The 22,041-nt window shown below is 41.3% G+C and overlaps 2 protein-coding genes across 2 annotated transcripts; both read right to left on the reverse strand.

The window, feature by feature from the left end:
* Positions 1-7,046: 7,046 nt before the first annotated feature.
* Positions 7,047-13,643, reverse strand: thumpd1 (THUMP domain containing 1). The gene is made up of 5 exons (XM_080721701.1): positions 13,342-13,643; positions 12,368-12,536; positions 11,692-11,777; positions 11,310-11,472; positions 7,047-9,139 (listed from the first exon to the last, which is right to left on the reverse strand). The coding sequence occupies exons 1-5, from the start codon at positions 13,549-13,551 to the stop codon at positions 8,811-8,813; spliced, it is 957 nt and encodes a 318-aa protein (XP_080577827.1). The 5' UTR covers positions 13,552-13,643; the 3' UTR covers positions 7,047-8,810.
* A 2,410-nt stretch (positions 13,644-16,053) lies between these two features.
* eri2 (ERI1 exoribonuclease family member 2) lies at positions 16,054-20,757 on the reverse strand (the record flags this gene model as incomplete). Its single annotated transcript, XM_080722699.1, has 10 exons — positions 20,696-20,757; positions 20,337-20,401; positions 19,946-20,026; positions 19,634-19,761; positions 19,376-19,535; positions 18,339-18,439; positions 18,111-18,192; positions 17,536-17,624; positions 16,753-17,261; positions 16,054-16,201 (listed from the first exon to the last, which is right to left on the reverse strand). The coding sequence occupies exons 1-10, from the start codon at positions 20,716-20,718 to the stop codon at positions 16,054-16,056; spliced, it is 1,386 nt and encodes a 461-aa protein (XP_080578825.1). The 5' UTR covers positions 20,719-20,757.
* Positions 20,758-22,041: the final 1,284 nt, after the last annotated feature.

Consider the following 22,041-nt stretch of genomic DNA (forward strand, 5'->3'; position numbering starts at 1 on the left):
CATGGCATTGGAAATTCTTGAGTCACTGGAATACAACCAATCTTGTATTACACTTAGAATCAAACAGTATATTGAACTATTATGTCACTGATTCAGTGACATGGTTCAAGGTCTATTAACGGCTGCTCTCACTCTGACCTGAGTCAAATAACTTGTTTAGGTTTGATCATTGTACAGTATATGAATGGTATGGTTGAGAATTATTATACATTATTACTCAAGCAAAGCTAGTATATAGATAAACACACAAAATAGCCATTTCCTGTTAAAAAGTGGATTTCCAATTTTAAGTTCATTGTTAAGACTAGTGAGATGCATTTTTCTCTGCATGTCGGTCCAGCTCTGGGGTCCTTTGTTCCAGCTGCCAGAGCAGATTTAGGCGTCTGTACGGAGGCCTGTCAGAAACAGGCTTATCTCTTGGGGGCCTCCTCCAACACAATGACCCATTTAGATACTCACAGAGAGAGTGAAATCTTCATTATACACCTCTTGAAAGAGAAACAGACCTCTGCTCTTTTAAAGTATTGACAGGAGACGGGTGTTTTGGTTCAGTTGCAATTAAATAAACAAACCAAAAAACAAGAGAAATGAATGATCCAATACAGTGGCCCCTTCATTACATGCACGATGCACCATATGATGATATCTTGGTTTTCTGGTCTTATATACTGTACATTCATAAATGAACGTTAACACAGGCAGTCAGCTATTCGAGTCGAGGGAAGTCCCCTACTATTCGATGATTATTTGACAACGAAAAGAGAGACCATCAACGTAAGAGGTCTCCATCAAACAATGAACCATTCCATACTTCCATCCAACCATTAATCTATCCATCCGTCTATCCATGGATAGATCCATCCATCCATCCATCCATCCATCCATCCATCCATCCATCCATCTGCTGGCCCTTCTCAGCCATGTCTGTAGCAAAGGAGTGTCAGTATATCTGCCATGGCATCCTGCTGATGTGTATTGTGATGGGGTTGAATACACCAGCTAGCAATATGGCCTCTACCAATACTGGATTAGCCACAGTGGATTAGCTGGCTGCCCTCCTGCTGCTTATTCAAATATTGTTTCACGTATTGTCATCATAGGGGAGAGCTCTGGCCCTGTAGCCAGCAAGCTGGAGAATATTCTCAAAGAGAGAGAGAAAAAAGAAAAATGTCTTTGCATCAATTTCCCCACAAAAGCATCCGATAAAAAAAATTCAGTGAACGTGGAATATGGACCGTAGAGGGTTGGGAGAAAATGTCGATGGGTTGTTGTGAGGCGATCTGTAGCCTCAAACAAGGAGAAAATTAGGGTAGATAGAGCTAGGATACGAGGAAAAACTCAAGCAAGGCCAAAATCAGGCATGAAAGCGTGTCTTGATCTTTGGTAGGATCTGTTTTCTTTTTCTCTTTTACACCCCTCTCTCTCTCTCTCACACACACACACACACACACACACACACACACACACACACACACACACACACACACACACACACACACACACACACTCTTGGGAGTCAAAGCAATTGATGTGCTGCCTTTGATGGCCAAGAGAGGCCTTAAAAGCCAAAAGGACCATGATGAAAGGATGGAGTAAAAGAAAGGAAAAAAAGAGGGAGAGAAATGTGTTATTAGTGTGAATGGCAAAACATGATAAATGCTTGGGACGAAATGATAAAAAAAAAAACAGACAACGGGGCGTAGGAGGTTGGCGGTTTTAGCGGCAGCGGAGAAGAGGTTGAGGTAGACGGAGGTCTTACCGTGCTAGCCCGGTGGCAGAGGTGGCTGATGGTGGCTAGGTGGCTCCAGTGTGTCAAGGTGATGGTCATCCTGAGAAAGCAGGTGCGGCAAACATGGCTGGAGCGCGGACAGGGTTCATCCTGATGACGCAGCGGTCTGGACACTGGTGGACGTCCCATATTGGAAGCGGTCGCCATCTTTGTCCCGTTGTTGTCTTGGATATCCTCTCCTCCCTCCTCTTCATCCCTCCCTCTCCCCTTTGATCATCCCTCCCTGCCTTGCTCTCTGTCGTATGACATCATCACGCAGCGGTATCGACAAGCATCAAAGGAACCTCTGTTGAGGAGTGTGTACCCGTCTATGTGTGCATATGAAAATTGAATAAATATGGGACATGAAAAGTGCCCCCTCATCCACTGTTCTCGGTACAAATGGTTGGATTGTTAGCGCTACAAAAACTATACACGCAAATGCACACCCACACGCCACCCATCTCCAAGCTGGAGACCAGAAGCCCCCTGCTGTGTCCCCCTGTGTTTGATGTTGCATTTAACCGCTGCGTTTAGGCTAATTTAGGCCATTGCTGTAAATAATAAAGTCTTCTGTGTCAATCTGCCTGGATAAAATAAGAACCAATCATCTTGTCTCCTTCAGTGAAGTTTCTACCGCATCCCTCTCGTATTTTTGCTCCGACTCATGTTCACTCCACTTTTATTCTCTGGTACTTCACAGACAGCTGGTCTCCACCATCCCCAATCCTGTTAATGTTGTATATCCTTTTGTGTAGCCAGTCTGTGTTTCATACATCTGACAATTACTAAGTGTCACAATCATGTTCACAGTCTGCTATGACAGCTGACTCTACTACCAGAACAATAGAAGTGGAATATACTAATATTTATTCTAATTGAGTAGGATTGTGAAATATTGGAATAGAAAAAAGCCAAAAGTATAATGACTTATTTTCATACTTTCCCAAGTCCCAAACACCTGAACACCATGGAACTGGTACCCACTGTCACAAACATTTATAATTGTTCCCTCTCATGCCAGTCATGCTGTTCAAACATTTATTGTATTAGGTCAAAGAAAGCCGATGTTCCCTATACTGTACTGTATACAGTAAGTAAATGGATGCTATCATAATAGGAGTATCCCATTGCAAGGTCATTCAATTGATTTTTATAACTTTATCTTCTTATTGATTGATTGATTGAATATTCTTATTAGCAGTTCACATAGGAAAAGCACAGGACAGTACAGTTCAGAGACAAAGTCTACTAATAGGATTTAAACCCAGGAAAGCACAATGGCTTGTTTACATTGGGATCCTTTTGTACTCAATTCATAGAGAAATCCTTTACCTTACAAGAACTCAGAGTCTCAGTTTTTAACTTCCCTTTGTTTATTAAAATGACACAGAAAAGAAATGTAATAAAAGCGTATAAGGCCATGGCTACCCGGAGCTGGATATTTCTGAAGCTAGACATTTTTTTATGCGTTTGGGGCTTGCAGCCACATGAAGCTGGATATTTCGGCTGCGAAGCTGGATATTTTTAAAACCGGATAAATAAGTGAAGAGATTGAAAAATATCCGATTCACTGGATCCGTGTAGACAGGGAACCCTGATATCTCTGAAGACTTTACTGTGTGTGTGCTTGTTAGACCTAGATATCTTTGTCGTGTGGACCTTGATATTTTTCTATGTGGATATCTGAAAAAACGGGATATATGAAATATCCAGCTCCGTGTGGACCCAGATATTTCTCTATGTAAATATCTGAAAAACCGGGATATATGAACAATCCAGCTCTGTGTAGCCATGGCCTAAGCGTCACACGACTGGTGCCCCAGTTCCACCCATCTTATAACCTCTTCTCTTGACCTCTTTTCTGTTCTTCTGTTCGACTTTCCCAAATACTATCCTTCTGGCTTCGGCACACACATTTCCTCTACTATCTGCCTAATTGTCAAGGTTCTTGATCGCATTATGCTAAAATGTTTCTCGCTGTGCCAAAGCCATACAATCTCCATTGATATGGAAAGTACCCACGTACTGCAGGCACAGCTAGGTTTATACAAGTGATTCCAATGAATGAGTGAATTTCTGTGTGTAACTGCTTTTGGAAATGTTGTGAGCTAAAGCTTTCTTGTAGCCCCTTTCCATCTTGCTGCTCATGAATCTATCTTTCAAAATGTATATATTTTTTTTATTGCTTTGCTTTCTAAAACTTCAACTCTCATTTTCCCAACATTAGTGGCCCCATTACAACATCTCCATAATTCCAGAAAATCTCTTCCCTTCCCAATCAACCAAATCCGTCAGAGGATTCTTCCAATTCTGCAGGAACAAATAGGAATGTTTGCAATCTATATGAGCAATTTATGTCTACCTGTGGATTTGTCTGGGTAACAGCTAATAGTGGCAAGCTGACAGGCTGTAGAGGGTTGATAAGCATTTTGCATTTCTTATTACCGAATCCTATTCACACTCGCACACGCACACTCTCTCTCTCTCTCTCTCACACACACCCACCCACCCACCCACCCACACACACACACACACACACACACACACACACACACACACACACACACACACACACACACACACACACACACACACACACACACATGCGCGCGTGTGCGTGCACACATATATTTGAACTGGTTTGTTTTTGTTGTGGTAGGAGATTGTCCCTCAAGAATAGGTGTGTACTTAAGTTATTGAATTCAAGTCACATACTGTTTATGTAGTATATACAGTATAAAATAAATACTATTTAACAACTTATTCTGTCACAGAGCAAGTCCAGCTCTCCTGTGTCTATCTCCTGTGCAAAGAGTCTATAAGAAACAGCATGTAAATGGGGCTGTTAAGTCTTTGTAGGCAGAGGAGAACTTTTGGCCCCAGCGCCCGTGAATCTTTTTACTATTTTTACTATTTACTAATTTTTCTTCTCTTTGTTGTTGAAAGGAAAGTGGTAGAATTATACTTTAGTCGTTATTTTTGTCTCGGATCTGTTGAAATAGCGAGGGACAGATATTGATAATAAATCTGCTTGGAGGTCTGACTACAAAATGATGTCACGGCTTAAAAAACCCATTGATGTACAGTATATAGGCATTAGAGGTACAGAAGTTCACAATAAACTCCTTCCCCTGCAGTGATGATGCTGATATATCATGCTTGTGGGAGATGACTGAGCGACAATCCTACTGTGATTAGTAAAGGCATCCAGTTATGGTCTGGGGCTCAAATGAAGGCCTTGGTATTCTGACCCCAGGCTAGTTGTCATTCTGAAGTGAGTGTGAATTCTACAGATGCAGTCTGAAGCCAGCATTTTGGTAAGGGGAGACAAATGAGACCCTGGAGAGCACTACTTAACCATTCATAAAGGTCAGATATGGAGCTAAAGCAATGGATGCTAATTCTGACCCCTGGGACTGTGTGCCTGTGGATGTCATTGTTTCACAGGCCTGTGACATTTAAGACCTGAATGTGTGTACGATGTGTGCGTGCGTGCGCGTGTGTGTGTGTGTTATAGAAGCAGGGGACTTTGGTGCCGCTTCAGAGATTCAATTAGACATGTCCAGTGGTTAACTAAACAAATTATTGTTATATATTTTTCTTATCTTTTAAAGGTAGCTAGCAACCAATGGCTGCTATTCTGTAGTATTTAATTCCAGTCTATGCCAAACATAATTAGATTGAAGAAAACCCATGATTTTAAGAGTTTTGTTACTGGATTTAGTTACCACCTGCATTGAGGATGTTCATAATCCTTATGTATTCAGTACATTTTATGGGCTTATGGAAACCATTCAAGAGCACATCACCATAAGAAAAAAAAAAGCATAGTTGTCAGCAGGAAAAACATTTCCCCCCACCTATTATAAGCGATATGAAGTTGTCATAATGCAGTATGTCATCATTATTACCATGCCACTATTAAATCATTATTATGGATTTAAAGGAGTCGTTATGGAGGTTAGCTACTCACATATCTTAATTGGTTCAGCTAAAATAAAACCCTGGCTATCTAGATTGCTTATCTCCTTCCCCTTGAGCTGAAGGTACAATTCTGACAGGTCACATTGATTGGGGCACATGAGATGGAGTGGCAAAAATCTAATGTGTGGGTTTCATAGGAGCATAGCAGATAATGATTTGGTGGGTTAGCGGAGCCCTGATAATTGACTCTAATGAGTACTGAAGAATAAATCACTTGTGTAGAATGGGTCTCGTGTATGGTCTGAGACTTTTCTTTGCACCAACATTCCATTATGTCTGTCTAGAAGTCTTGTCATTTCCCTACAATAAGACCCAAGGCTTAAAGCACAACTTTGTTTTTTTACAACAAGGGTTCATATTTTAGATTGTAATTAGAGAAAAGAAAAAGTGAGTGTTAAAATGTTTTCAAGTCATATTTTAGATTGTAATTAGAGAAAAGAAAAAGTGAGTGTTAAAATGTTTTCAAGTCATATTTTAGATTGTAATTAGAGAAAAGAAAAAGTGAGTGTTAAAATGTTTTCAAGTGCTTCGTTCTATTGTTTTATCGCATTTACTGTGCTAAAATGTGGGGCATGCGTACAAGTGGCTAAATATGTCTTTTTAGACACCATAAGCCAGCAGTTTTTTTATTGTTATTTACTGTAACACTTCTAGCCCCCATAAGTCACATCCAAACATCAAAGGTTGCGTTGTATCTTGGGAATGGGCTTATTCTGTGTAAAATGACATATTTAGCCACTTGTATGCATGCCCCCAACCACTGAAATAAGAATCTCTAAAACAATAGAAAGAAGTACATGATATAATTTTAACACTCACCTTTTATATTCTTTAATTTCAATCTAAAATATGAACCCTTGTTGTAAAAAACTAAAGCTGTCCTTTAAGTCCATCAGGGGAACCATAGGCTCATCTTGACTATGTGGTTTAGGCATCTCATTCATAGTACATTTATGACACTCTTTGTATACTATACAACTAAACTGGGACATCATGTTGAGAAGCCTACATACTGTAGGTGAAAGTCTACACTCTCATGGTGTTAAATGAACACTTTAAAAAAGTGTATTATGCACTGGATGACATGCATTTGCATCTGTCCGGACATAGAACATATGCTTTCTCTCTCTCACTTTCCTGACATAGGGCTCACATTCTAGTGCTGTTCATTAGATAAAATGAGCAACAAAAGTAGTCAAACACACAGGTAGCTTTAATTACGCTGCAATTATGAAAAACACGTTTCTACAAAAAACAAAACACTTTGTCCGTTTGACTTGATATGGCGAATATCACAACAAATAAAACAGTTCATCCAACCTAAGCACATAAAAAATAATTCTAAATAAAACTGACAATCCTTAAAGGAGTAGTTCACTCCCAAAATGACTTTCTTCTATTGATTACTCATGCCACGGAGACTTAAGTTCAATCATGTTTCTGTTTTTGTTGTTGCATTGTTAAGACAAAAATTTGATTATAGTACATTTACCTCCATTGATTCCGGATGGGGACCCAAATGCATTTGGGCCCCCGTCCGGAATCAATGGGGGTGAATTTATTGTAATAAAATGTTTCTCTTAGGGATGTGACAAAAAATATATATATATTATTTTTAATTATCCATGAAGTGAGAAATAAATAGGGGGGAAAAAAGTCAGTTTAGGGCTGAACTGCTCTTTTAAAATGAAGAACAGTAAATCTTATAATAATAACTCAGATTTATATAGCGCTTTTCTAAGTACCCAAAGACGCTTTACATGGGGGCAAAACTAAAAGAAAAAGGAAAACAAGTTGGCAACATAGCTACACAACAAAACGATGGCGCATGTATTCTTTCATTATTATTACTTATTTATAACATGTCCAAAACACCAAAATATTACATCTGATGATTTATGAGTGATTAAAATGGAAACCAGTCCATTTTAGCCCTTTTTTCCAATTCCGTGTTGTTTAGGCGCTGTCCGTTCGCCCACCAAACTAAACGATTTGCAAACCGAACTTAACGGGGGGTTGTAATCTGCACAGATAATAATTATCCTCTGTAGGCCTACTTAAAGCTGGCTCCAGTAGATAATAATTATGTGTGTCGAGTGTGTGTGTGTTTGCATCTTATTTGATTCCTTGATAAATGATTAAATCCCCACAAATGATACTGTGAAATGTGTGAAAGAGAAACAATATAATTCACCACTTTGATGAACGGTAATCTAGATAATAAAAGAAACAATGTAATTCACCACTTTGATGAATGGTAATGCAGAGGGGTAGCGCGAGTGTGAGCTTGTAGTTCTCTATTTTCAAATGATTGTTATACATTTGAAAACTATTTCTACACAGAAGTAGCCTACAGTAGAACAGAGGACAGGCATTGTGAGCTTGTATATCTGCTATTTTCAAATGATTTTTATACATAGCAGTGTTGATACTTGTAAAGTAAAAACATGTTTTTCCACCACTGTAGTCACATAAAGGTCTTTACAGGTGTCAATACATAATCACTCTATGAAAGGGCAATCATCAGGCTCAAAGAGGAGTCTCCGCCCATCCATAGCCCATCCATAATGCGATGATTAACATCTGTATGAACACACAAACTTAAATGAATTTTATTTAAGCACAACTGCGAGTCTGCGACACACTTCTGATGTGAACACTGCACGCTCGAGCAGCCCTCATTCGCGGTTTTGTTATGAAATACATTAGTTATGGTTTGCGGGCAAACGGACTGCACCTCTGGGCGAAAATCGTTGTGCGAATTCTTAAGACTTTTCAGGGCGAACAGACTGGTTTTCGATTAAACGAGGCAGGTTAGGAGCATCTAGTCCAAAGGGTTTAACCACATGAACTTAGCTCTTCCCTATTCTGGGCATGTCATAATAGCTGAACATTCAGCAAAAACGGTTGAACGTGACAAAAATAGCCGGTCTACAAGCTCACAACACACTGTGAGCTTGTAAATCGGCAATTTTCACTATTTGACATAGAAAGAAGTACAGTGTGGTTAAAACGTAACTCGTGACATTACACTATTCTGTTTCTCCCGACAGGCCTATTGTTCCTCTTCTTCTTTACCATCCGTTGCTTCTTTGTCAGTCTTTGGCACATTGACTTCATCACTTGCCGTCTTTTCTAGTTGCTCTGGCACCGCCGCGTCGTTTTTCCCTTCCTGGTCGGTCGCGTCCACGTCCTTTTTCACTGTGGCTACATCGGGTTTGGAAACTTCCTCTTTCAACACTTCTTGGACATTGTATTTCCTATACAATGTGTAGTCATGTACCACACTGACACAGCACACTGCCTTGATGACCTCCACAATGATGGTGAGCTCTGGGTTGGTCAGGTCAACCTTATTCTTTGGGTTGAGCTTCCCCACCAGACCTGCATGAGGAGTCCATTTAAAAAATAATTTTAAAGTGTCCCACTGGTAAGACAATTTCAAAAACGGTGCTTTTCTTTTTTAAGCGATGCAAGCCGATCCAATACGTGACTTTGTGTTGTATGTCCATGTGGGGAAAATAAGTATTTGATTTCTCCATTACATAGATGGAGAAAATTGCAGAATGGAGATCTGCAATTTTCCCTTTTCTGATTGGACAATTATGGATTTGAGGATTGGTCAAGCTTCAAGTGACATCACAATATATAATATAAACCAGTAAGACTCCCTAATCGGGAGATAAGCGACCGTTGGTCGCTTATCTCCTGTCACACTGCTGACATCAGTATGACATCACACCGTACACAAATGACCCTTATATAAGACCGGCATTATCTACCGACAGATTAGTAACAAGATGTCAAAATCGTTGAAGGTTGAATCTCCAGATATGGAGATAACCAACACATCCCTCCATATATGGAGATAACCGACGAATCTCACTAAGTCTGACCTCACAAGCCCCATATTTGGACACGAACAACGTATAACTCCATATATAGAGACATAGCTGCTGACATCAGTATGACATCACACTGCTGACATCAGTATGACATCACACCGTACACAAATGACCCTTATATAAGACCGGCATTATCTACCGACAGATTAGATGCAAGCAGGATCTCGACTCTGACACAACTCATCGGCTCATAAGCTGGTTCTCCCTCCATATATGGAGATAACCGACGAATCTCACTAAGTCTGACCTCACAAGCCCCATATTTGGACACGAACAACATATAACTCCATATATAGAGACATAGCTGCTGACATCAGTATGACATCACACTGCTGACATCAGTATGACATCACACCGTACACAAATGACCCTGACGGCACACACCAAGCAGTGTGATGTCATACTGATGCGGAGATATGAGCAGGGCAAAGGTGTGACGTGTGACGTGTGACCGACGGACGGACGGACGGCCGGTGGAGGTTTTGATACTAAACTGCGACCTAACGGTCGCAATAAGTATTCTTCTGGAACAGTATTTTCTAGTGTGGAGTATGAGCACCGCCCTAAGGGCAAGGAAGGGCGAGGTCTGACACAATATGTCCATATATGGGCATTCCCAGATATATGGGCTCAATATATTTATGACATCAGGGATCTCCATATATGGGCATAAAAGGGACAAGGACGTAATTCATTTGCAAGTGTGACTCACGTGAAAACTACCGACCACGTCGCGACCCGGTTGTAGGTCGCTAAATGATCTCGCCCTCTCTCACCGGAGGATTGATTTTGGGGTTGATGTCATCACTGTGTACTTTGCCAACCAAACCCCAAAATCAATCCTCGTCTATGACGCGATAGACTGCCTAATGCCTAGACTCCATATTTGGGCATCCCTGACACGGAACTCCATAAAATGGACACAAACCAGTTAGCCATTGATATACCTACTTCCATGACCCCTGAGAAGTTGTCTTGTCTACTTCTACAAAGTGCATTGGACATAAACACTTGGGAGATGCTGAGATGTGCCCTACACCAGTGGTTCTCAACCTTTTCAGGCCGGGACCCCCAAAATAATCATATTATTTATTAAATAAACCCCCCCCCCCCCCCGACGAGCACTAAGAGTTGAGGCATTACATTTTGTATAACACGGTTCTATTGTGAAAACAGACGATCTACATGCTCACAACGCCTCGCAACAAACTGCAGATCTACATGCTAACAACGCATGTACTGTAGATCGTCTACTTTCACAATTCCTGCCTCTAATATTTGACAATTTGGCCAATGTTTAATTTGTTATTTTAGATTTAGAGGCATTAAAAAGTCCTTAAAGTCCTCCCAACACATTTTGCTGTTTGGGAGGGGCTTACAGTACATGTACAGTATGTAGCAACATATTTGTTTTGTAGGCTAATTTCTGATTTAGCCCTATTCTATAGGTTAGGCCTAAATGGGTTAAATTGTCACTTTAGAAATGTGCAGATGCCCTCTATACACTTAAACTTTATGTTGGTTTGTTTACTGTTGAGAGAGCAACGTTGCACGTTAAGCTAATCATCTGGGGACCCCCCAAAATAATTTGGGGACCACCCTGGGGGTGCCGACCCACAGGTTGAGAACCACTGCCCTACACAGTGTACCTGCTATTGATTTGATGATCTCCTCTCTGTTGTTGTGGCTGCTGTTTCGGGCCTTGAAGGCGATCTGGTAGGTGGCGTGGCTGGGGGTTTTGAACCAGGGCTCCAGGAAAGTAACAAGGTATTTCTCCATGTCCTCCTGGAAGGCCTTGCATGTTCCACTCACCTACAGATGGTCAGTGAAAGAGAAATTACAGTGAGATACTGAATGCCATTGAAAACATTGTGTCATGTGTCAAATTATCCGCTTTGGTCATCCAAGAAATATTCACCTACAATCAATTTGCACATCATGCAATAATGAAACAGCAAAATCTTAACTGCTCAGTTTTATCATATTAACAAAATGTACAGTAGTTTGTTATCATTCATTTCAGACTCTTACCGGAAGCATCCGGAGGATAACACGGGACTTCTTCTTCTTGGTGGTGTGTAGATCAGACAGGATATGATGCACCAACTTGTCAGGTTCTAGAAGGACAAATGGAGCAGTCCCTTCACTTTTCTCTCCAACAATTTAATAAAGCTAACATGTCATGTTTTGCAGGTACAGGTACTGTGAACCAAACAAATGTGCCAAACTGAATTTCCCAAATGAGGTTGGTTTCCTTTTCCTTGGCAAATTGTCATATGAGGGCGCCTACTGAACTGTGGGTTTTGTGGCCCCGATCCTTCTTTTTGCCAAAGACAAGTAAGCACCTCCATCTAGGGATGGGACGATAAGCAATATTATCGTTTATCGTGATAAAACACAATCGTATCGTGGAGATTTAATTGCGATCGTCAGGTCGCGGTTACTATCCATACCTCCACCGGCTGTCTCTCCGTCTGTCACGTCACGTCACACTTTTGCCCCTAACCTTATCTATGCCACCGTTGCCCCTATCCAACGCTTGTAAATCTGCAATTATTTTGCAAATGTTCCACCCCAGGATAATGGATTTTGATTATCGGTTATCGCAATATCGTAAATCGTGATTTCTTGTCACAATAATTGTGATTTGACATTTTCATATCATCCCATCCCTACCTCCATCTTGACCATTCATAAAATCACTTACCCATATTTTGAGTGCTGATGAAGATGACATTGTTTGCGCCACTGTCCAACGCCTGGAAACGCCTCTGTTGTTTCCCTTTGGGTGCCTTCAGCTGAGCCACTTCCTTTTTCAATGCTGCCTCAACATCATCTTCATCACACTCTTCTTCACTGCTACTCCCCTCGTTGAACTGCAATCACAAGAGTGTTTTAGGCTAATAATTGACGAAAGTCTGGAGGACGGAGATACAGCTAAACCTAACCTTAAACTAACCTGGTGAATGCTAACCTGCCGACACTGGTGAATGCTAACCTGGTGAAATGCTAACCAGCCAACGCTGGTGAATGTTAACCTGGTGAATGTTAAACTGGTCGGAACAGCGGTGCTCTCCCATGATCTCAGAGTAAAATATTGTACTTTTATACTCAACGACAATTATTTGAAATTGTTAGTTATTAGTTACTTTGTAGACTTGGATTATTTTTATATAACCTACATTAAACACTTCAGCCCTATAGTATACATTTCGGAATTTGAAAATAGCCGATCTAGATGTGACACATTGTGAGCTTGTAGATCTGCTATTTTCAAAATGTTTATACATTTGGAATAATTGAGACATTCTGCATAGTGAGTAGGCCTACCTTAACCTTTTAAGTATTTTTTTTATACCAATACCTTTGTACTTTTACTCAAGTAAATTATTCAAAATGTACAATTTGAGTACATTTTCCAACATTGGTCTTTGATTGATTTAAGTATTTATTAGACGTTTGCATAGGAAAAGGTAGACTACAGTTTCATGGCAGTACAGTTCACTGGTACAAGGTCAACTATAAGGATACACTCAGGAAAGCACAGGGCTTGTTTACATTGAGATCCCTTTTTTAAACTCGTATACATTTAGGCATATCTACCAGGGTTAGCCCTGAAACATTAACTGTAAAATGGGTCCCAACCCACTGTTTGGGAACCAGTGCGGTAGACTTCATTACCTTCTCGGTTCCATAGAGCTGCTCAGCATACTCATTGAGCAGATTGAACGCCTCGGCGGTGCATTTCCTCTCGTTCATGTTGCAGGTGATGAGGATCCCCTGCATGCCCACCTGCAGCTCCCTGGAGCCCCCCTTGTACCGCTTAGCGTGGCCGCCGCCGCCATAGCGCTTCTTACCGCGTTTCCTCGACTCCTTTTGCACATCGGACATCTTGTCAACAAAACGGGACGGTGATGTGACAAATATTAACACACACAGAGACTAAGTTGCAAAGCACTAACTAAACCTTATTACTAGCCTCGCGTTGTTGTCAGTCTATTATAATCACAGATCATCATCACACGGTTATGAGTCTTCATTTCCTAGGGGCGGGCTTAAACACAGGGCTCCGGACGCTATTGGTTGGAATACAACCAATCCTGACTATATCTACTCCATAGCAGCGGCGTCAGTTCAGAAAAAGCTAGGGTATGGCAACATGACTGGTGTCTTGCAAAGACACTAGTCATGTTGCCATACCTTAGCAACAGGCACGATTACAGTACATTTTATTATTTCCCCCCTGTAGCCAAGGTATGGCAGCTGCCATAGCTTGCCATACCCAATTGACGCCTCTGCTCCATAGTACTGTGTTCTATCCGTCTGTCATTCAATGTTATATGAGATACTTCAATGGTTTCCTGTGGAAACCATTGAATCAATCAATCAATCAATCAAAGCCTGCTATGTAACTCACAGGCGCCGGCAGTGAATCAAAGATTGATTGATTGATTGAAGACTTAATTACTACGCTTTATTAGAAGTTTGCATAGAAAAAGGTTCATTACAGTACAGTTCACTGGTACAAGGTCAACTAAAACGATACCTCAAAAAAGCTTTTGGGCTTGTTTCAATTGGGGTTCTTTTTTAACTTGACATAAAATTACAGACAATTAATAAAACACAGCAGGCCTATGCCCTATGCAGAAAATATGTGAAAAATAAAAAACTGCCGTAAAACACAATGTAAAATAAATGGTATTTACAATAGAAAGGTCAGTTCTTTTACTAGTTTAGAGTAGCAGCCGCTTCTAAGTGGCTATTCAGTCAGTGCCGTTTTAAAGGACTCAAGGGCATATTTACTTGCGCTAGCAGAGTGTGTAAGTAGCCTACTGGCTGGGTATGTATGTCGGTGTCCTTCTTTGTTTATGCCCGTAGTAGTCGGAGGCCTTAAAGGCCAAAAATATTCCCTGGGCTAAAAATGGCTGCAGAAAACGCCCACAAAACTGTGAAAAGTGATGACTCATCACTTTTCATCACTAAACCATCGTTTTCTGGGGCAATTCTAAGCCAAAGGAATGTTTTTTGTGCAAAACAAATGCTTGCAATGGATTCAGCATCATGACAAACCCCTAGTTAGACCCCTCACATCTTACTTAAATACCCAGAAAAAGAATGTTTTTCTGGGTATTTTCCCCCTATATAGAATGTCGAAGGGAGCCCAACTTGATTTGACTGTGGTGGCGACCTTCGGGCACCCTAGCTAAATCATTATGCCCTGGCCTACATCTGTGCGAAATCTCCTGACATAACTCTTTCGGCAGGCCAACTCTCAAAATTGTAAAGATCCCCTCTCCCCTGTGTGTTTATATCTGAGACATAACTCCATGCTCCTTAATCCACATTTGTTGCCATGTCGGCTACACTTATAGTACATTAAGTATACGAATATATAAGAGGTCAGGTCTACCAGTTCACACTGTAACAATACACAAAAGAACAGAGGTAGTCTTACAACTGTAACAATGGGAAGCCATGTGTTAATCGATCTAATCAAGTCAGTTTGTGTGTGAATGGACGATGTGTGACTCAGACTGTCGTAAACACCTCAACCTGGGCCCCCAATCCAGGAGAAATGACAATTCAGGGGCACCGCAGGAGATGGGGTCAAAATTCAGGAGACTCCTGCTGGATTCAGGAGGGTTTGCAGCCCTGGAGACGTATTACTGCTGATTTGTTGCTGTTCTATGTTTCAACCATATATATTTTTTTTTACATGCTTCATTACAGATGAAAATAAAAACAAACATTTTTAAAAAGAGAAACGTTAGCAGCACATTTTATTTTAAACATTTCATACATTTTTACTGTTCATAATTTAGTATCCACAATAAAAAATATGTAATAAACTCATTATCATCGTTTAACATTAAAAGTGGCATGGTTAGCAGCACTCAACTACAGAAGTAGTCCATCTAGTTCTCTCACTAATCACTGTCACTTCTCCTAATAGTGAATGTGATAAGGAGAAAAGCTAGTGTTAAAAAGTTATTTTGCAATTAGATTATTTAAATTGTGAGCAATGATCAAAGACCATAAAGCAGCAAAGTCCATGTATCATCCCTGTGTTTCCGACACTAGAATTCAACAGTGTCTCAAACAGTTTAATAGCTCTTTCTTAAAGTGGAGGTATGTGGATGACGGTTTGAACTTGAGTTGAAACAGAGAGAGACGGATGATGCAGCAGCAGTTCTTTTGGAATTGCCCTGAATTAAAGCAGACTCCCACTTAAAGAATTCACATCCCTTCTGGATCCCGTTTCCGCTGCCTGACCGACGGACCGGACAGCAGTAAAACCCTCGGCCATGATTGGGTCCGCCGTTGGCCACAATCTGGCGCTTTGAACGTCGCCCACACGCACACAGTGGGGATGTGACTTTACATGTCATTTTTCTAGATGTTGGTGGTGCAGCAGCAGAGTGATTGGTAGACAAAGTGGAGAGGGCAGAGGGAGTTTGGATTGAAGAGGGGGCGCCACGCTGCTGGATGTAGGCACCGCAACTCGAAGAAGAGCGTGAAAGTGCAGAGTGATTTGCCGTGTCTGTAAAGATAGCAAAGGAGGTCTTCACAGATTCTTTTTGCATTTCTGAACGTGTTCTGGTTGGGTTCTGATGTGAGAGTACAGACACGGGCCCCTTAAATAAGGCATTGTTTTTGTCTGAGACAGAGGACATGGGTCTCAGAGAACTGTCAAGCTTTCTGGATTCATTATGGGATACGTGCTTTACTTTGCCATTTGCTCCTGTGAGATGATTTGACGTGGAGGCAAGAGGTTTAGAGTTTTGATTAAAGGTTTTAGGCATGGCAAAATGATATATGCCTTCCTTATTGATGGGTGTAGACATATTGCATTTGGCAGTACAATTTTCTGATTTCTTAGTTTTAGAGTCTTTTTCCTCAGCTGGATTTCTTATCACACAATTTAGGGACTGTAATTTGGCATGACTCCAGACTGAATGTTTTGGCTCTTCTCGTATTAAAGAGGGTCCACTGCCACACTCTGATGTGTTTGTAATGTCAATTCCATTCTCTGTGTATAAATTATTGATGACATCATCACACTCCAAAACCACAGCGTCATATGAACCACACCCCTCGTCCATTTCAACCACAACATTTTCCCTTTCCTCCTGCTGTACCAATCCTTCAATTTCCTTTGATTCAGAGCTCTGAATCAGCTGGGGTAGACGGGGCAGGCAGTCCACGGTGGTTGAGACTAAAATTAGGCTTTTACTGTCGTTCCGTAGTGACATATTGTTTATTAGCATTCCAGAAGAAAGGTTTGTAGTAGTCTCCGCTTTAGACCTGCGGTTGCCATTACCATACACAGGAGTAGTCACACGATTCAGCAGTGTTCTAGTAGAGATGAGACTTTGGACATCTTGAGCAAGCTCTTGGATTGAGTGCGAGGTCTTCCCGGTGTCCACTGCCACATTATGGTTTTTTGAGCATGGCTTATGTTGAAAAGATTCTGGAGTCTTAGATGTTTTAGCTGTGGCAAGGACCGTCACCTTTTTCTCTTTAAAGTGGTCCTCTTTTTCTTTCTTGCTGGTAACATTATTATTTGCATTGCCGAACGGAGGTATGGTCTGCAATGGTCTCTATGAGCAGAAAGATTGGTGTGATTAGACATGAGAAATATAGAATGTTTTATGAATACGGCATTGCTATTATTACCAAGTAGCCTTAAGGATTAGAACAGTCTAGAATCTAGATGACAAATATCTTTAAAGTAATAGATATATGAGAAGTTAGAGCTAAGAAGGTGGTAGGATTGTGATGGGAAATCACCTGAGAAAGGTCTTATGGTATGGGGAAGGTTAGTAGTGTGGGAGATGCAGCAGATGGGTTGGCACTTGGCACAGACACACTCACCCTCTCCTCGCTTCTGGTGATCTTCATCACACATCCATCCTGCATCATCCTCAGTGCTAGCCGAGCAGTATTGCGTGCATCATCCAGACCTGAGGAAGGACAGGACAAATGGGAAATAAAGGAAGAAGTCAGGGGAGAATACGTTAGGATATATTTTTTTGGCACTACGTTGAGAAGTAGTTCCTAATGTTTGAATGACTGGACCATTGTAAGTTCTTTGAGTTTGCAATATGCTTAGAAAAGTCCCTTAAAATTGCAATCCTTTACATGAAACGTTAGTACTACTTCTTTGTTGTTGTGTTCTGTCTCGACACTTTATGTATATATCTTTTTTTTACTTAATTGCTCTATATGGTTGATTCTCCTGTATGGTTGATTCTTCTTTCTTGTTTGTTTTTGCCGCTCGGCTGTACACAACAGTCCTTTTCTTTTTTTTTTCTCTTACTGTCCTGTAACCTTTAACTGCTGTACCTTCTGGGTAACTGAATTTCCCCCTTGGGATAATAAAGGTATCTATCTATCTATCTATCTATTCTTTTGTTTTTATAACTTTATCAAAATGTTTGTTTTAGTACCAGAGTGCTCGCGTCCAGAAAACTGGATTCCTAGGTCTTGCAGGGCTCCATTCAGACCTTTTGGCTTTTTATTGTAAAATGACTGCAAAACAACACATAAAAGAATGTCAACTTTGGCAGAAAGAAGGACTAAAATAAATGCAAAACATACATGACAGAATTCATCAACATTGGCAGAAAGAAGGACTGAGAGAAATTTGAGAGCGAGCAAGTGTCTGTACTCTGTACCTTGTAAGTGGCTCTTAGGTCTATCCAGCTGTTGAGTGCATCTGGCCTGTGAAGCTGCTTGCGCTTACACTCATACTGCAGACACACTCCAAGATCCCAGTCTGAAACAACACAAAAACACAGGGATATTTTGTTAGACTTAGAACTCAAACATTTCCACATTATGATACAACTGAATTGCGCTTAAGACTTATTTATAATCATTAAAGTAAAGGTTCTGGAACTTCCAATTCTTTTGTCTTATTTCAGCTTATCAGCTTTTGTATCTCATCACATTTAACACATTAAGACCAAAATCAGTAGTTCTCACACTTTCAAGCTTTAGTAAGAGATCTGGTCTGTATTTTGATTGTCTTAAAGAACCACTTCACCTCTGGGACAACCAGATCTTATTTTATTGTTGTTTGGGACACGATCAACACAATCCTGAGTTATTTTTTGTGTTCAATCTGTGCTACAAAGCATCATATGATGCTTTGTAGCATGATATTGCATCATCTAATGCATCATATGATGCAAAATGCATCATATGATGCTTTGTAGCATGCTGAAATACTACAATATCTAAAAACACAGATTGAACACAAAAAATAACTTAGATTGTGTTGATCGTGTCCTAAACAACAATAAAATAAGATCTGGTTGTCCCAGAGGTGAAGTGGTCCTTTAAGTACCAGCTATAACTTAAAGGCCTGTCCATACCGTCTCCGACCACCAAACCTTTCGTCGGAGAGTTCCGACGTGCAGCTTACTGAACTCTAATTCGGGGCAATGCTTTTCAGAAGATGCGAGTGACGTCATTTTGTAGTTGAACTGGACCGAAATGTTTGGTGGTCGGAGACAGTATGGATAGGCCTTTGGTTGGGGCGGCTAACCCTAACTCTGTGTTGCAAATACTGTAACAAATTTGCTTATTTGGCTTTGGTATAAGCCCAGGTAAATAAACAAATTAACATCATAAACCAATTGTGGTAAAATGTAAATCCACTTAGCAAATCAAAGTCGTAGACCAAGAGAAGGTGTACACTGTACTGTACCTGACCACGTGACGAAGGCACAGGATTTTTTGGAGGCTGAAGGTGCAGAGGCTCTCTGGTCCCTGGGGAAAGCCACACCTTTTTGGAGCTGTAGCGCTTGTAGCCAACGGCTGAACCGTCCAAGGCAGATACGGAGGGGGACCCCTGCTTCCACTTGACTCTGTGAGGACAGCGATCTCACGTTGTTAAGATGCAGAGAAGAAGGCTATTAATGGTAGAAACATGTGACTGCATGTTTAATCATGTGTAGAAGTTCACCTGTGTAATTCCAGTCAGCTCGGTGCAGAACTCCGACAGAACAGGGTGCTCCTGCGGCTGAACATAGGTATGGAACTCTGACTCGACCTCCCCAGTGGATGTGTTCAACAGAACAGCAGGGAACTCAACTAAAAGGGGGTGAATGACATGTGATCGATGGAAGGATAGAGACGAGAGGGAGAAAGGTCGACAGAGAATACAAGGAAAACTAATGTGTGTTTTAGAAAATATGAAACGTATCATACATACAGAAAGAAATGCATCGTATTTGTATCTTTCTTGCTAGAGTAGAGTCCTACTCAGTAGACTTACTGATCTCTGCGCCATAGCTGTTTTTCTCTCTCCAGCAGGTGGACTCAAAGTCAATCACAATCAGGTATGAAAATATTTGATCTGAAATAGCCAAGTAGTAATATATCAATTATTATCACATGTAACACATAGTCAAACTGTTCTACCATAGTCTGTCTCACGTAGCCATGAATGGGCAATAATAATAATGTAATAACATAATGGCAGCCATTCATATTAGGACAGGATTTATTTGCAAAGCAGAACCACAATAGTACAATGTTTGTACTACTCACTAGTACCAATAAGTGGTCTGTTAGTAGGCTATCATCCACAATATCAGTATATACTGTGTTATACAGTAATTATTTATATTCAGTACGTATAGCTTTATATTTGCACTCCAACTTACTGGAAACTAGTGGTTTTCTTTGTCCAGTGGAGGACTGAGAGCGCTTCCTCACTGATCCCAGTTGTCTGTGGAAGAAAAATATGTTCCGAGTCGGACAGTTGATTTAGTATTAATAATCAGCAGTCAAGAAGGTACATTTCCCAGCCCCTTTATAGTTACTATAGTAAAGTTGTGAATAATAATAATAATAAACAGGGTGAATAGTGCATAAATGATCAACAAGCTCTGCTCGAATCAACACAAGTTAAACACCAACCAACCACTACACAGACGTTGTTTCGTTCATTCTTTTGCAAGCTGACTAACTTGTTACAATTATGTGTTAACAGGATCATCCTAATAACAGTTTCTTAACTTACTTGGCCAATTTTTTTGTTGCCATCGTGCTTGATCGACCCTCCACTCCAGTCGCTGTGTTTTTGTTTAAGGCTATGTTCCGTGAACAAATTTAGTGTCAGCAAATATAAGACTTCCGGTGTCGATCTCTTCAGAATAAGAGTACCCATAACGCCATTGAAAAACGATTAATTTGTATGATATACACATTAAAAATATAGATTAAGCATTTAATTGAAGCTATACAACGAAAATTATGTTTCTGTGTAAAAATAACGTTTTAATGACAACAAATATATATACAACTAGATACTTGCTCTTCAATGGAGTGCATAGCCTTTACAAATTGGACACTGGAGAGCAGACGGCTCTTTGTGTCGGCACTTTTGACACACGCACACGTTCACAGAGACCTCCTCTATCACACCACACTCTCCGCTAAGCGGGAGAGGCGGCATTGCAAAATTTGATGGCCGTCCAGTGGGGCCAGGTGCCAAAAAAGGTCCTCAAATGGCACCGTTTTCCGACTCTAGTGGGCACTGGAGAGGAGACTGCTTTTCGTGGCGGCACTTTTGACACACGCACGCGTTCACAGAGACCTCCTCTATCACACCACACTCTCCGCTAAGCGGGAGGGGCGGCATTGCAAAATTTGATGGCCGTCCAGTGGGGCCAGGTGCCAAAAAAAGTCCTCAAATGGCACCGTTTTCCGACTCTAGTGGGCGCTGGAGAGGAGACGGCTTTTCGTGTCGGCACTTTTGACACACGCACGCGTTCACAGAGACCTCCTCTATCACACCACACTCTCCGCTAAGCGGGAGAGGCGGCATTGCAAAATTTGATGGCCGTCCAGTGGGGCCAGGTGCCAAAAAAGGTCCTCAAATGGCGCCGTTTTCCGACTCTAGTGGGCGCTGGAGAGGAGACGGCTTTTCGTGTCGGCACTTTTGACACACGCACGCGTTCACAGAGACCTCCTCTACCACACCACACTCTCCGCTAAGCGGGAGAGGCGGCATTGCAAAATTTGATGGCCGTCCAGTGGGGCCAGGTGCCAAAAAAAGTCCTCAAATGGCACCGTTTTCCGACTCTAGTGGGCGCTGGAGAGGAGACGGCTTTTCGTGTCGGCACTTTTGACACACGCACGCGTTCACAGAGACCTCCTCTATCACACCACACTCTCCGCTAAGCGGGAGAGGCGGCATTGCAAAATTTGATGGCCGTCCAGTGGGGCCAGGTGCCAAAAAAAGTCCTCAAATGGCACCGTTTTCCGACTCTAGTGGGCGCTGGAGAGGAGACGGCTTTTCGTGTCGGCACTTTTGACACACGCACGCGTTCACAGAGACCTCCTCTATCACACCACACTCTCCGC

This window comes from Nannobrachium achirus (genome assembly GCF_963921795.1).
Source record: "Nannobrachium achirus genome assembly, chromosome: 3".
NCBI classification, from domain to species: domain Eukaryota; kingdom Metazoa; phylum Chordata; class Actinopteri; order Myctophiformes; family Myctophidae; genus Nannobrachium; species Nannobrachium achirus.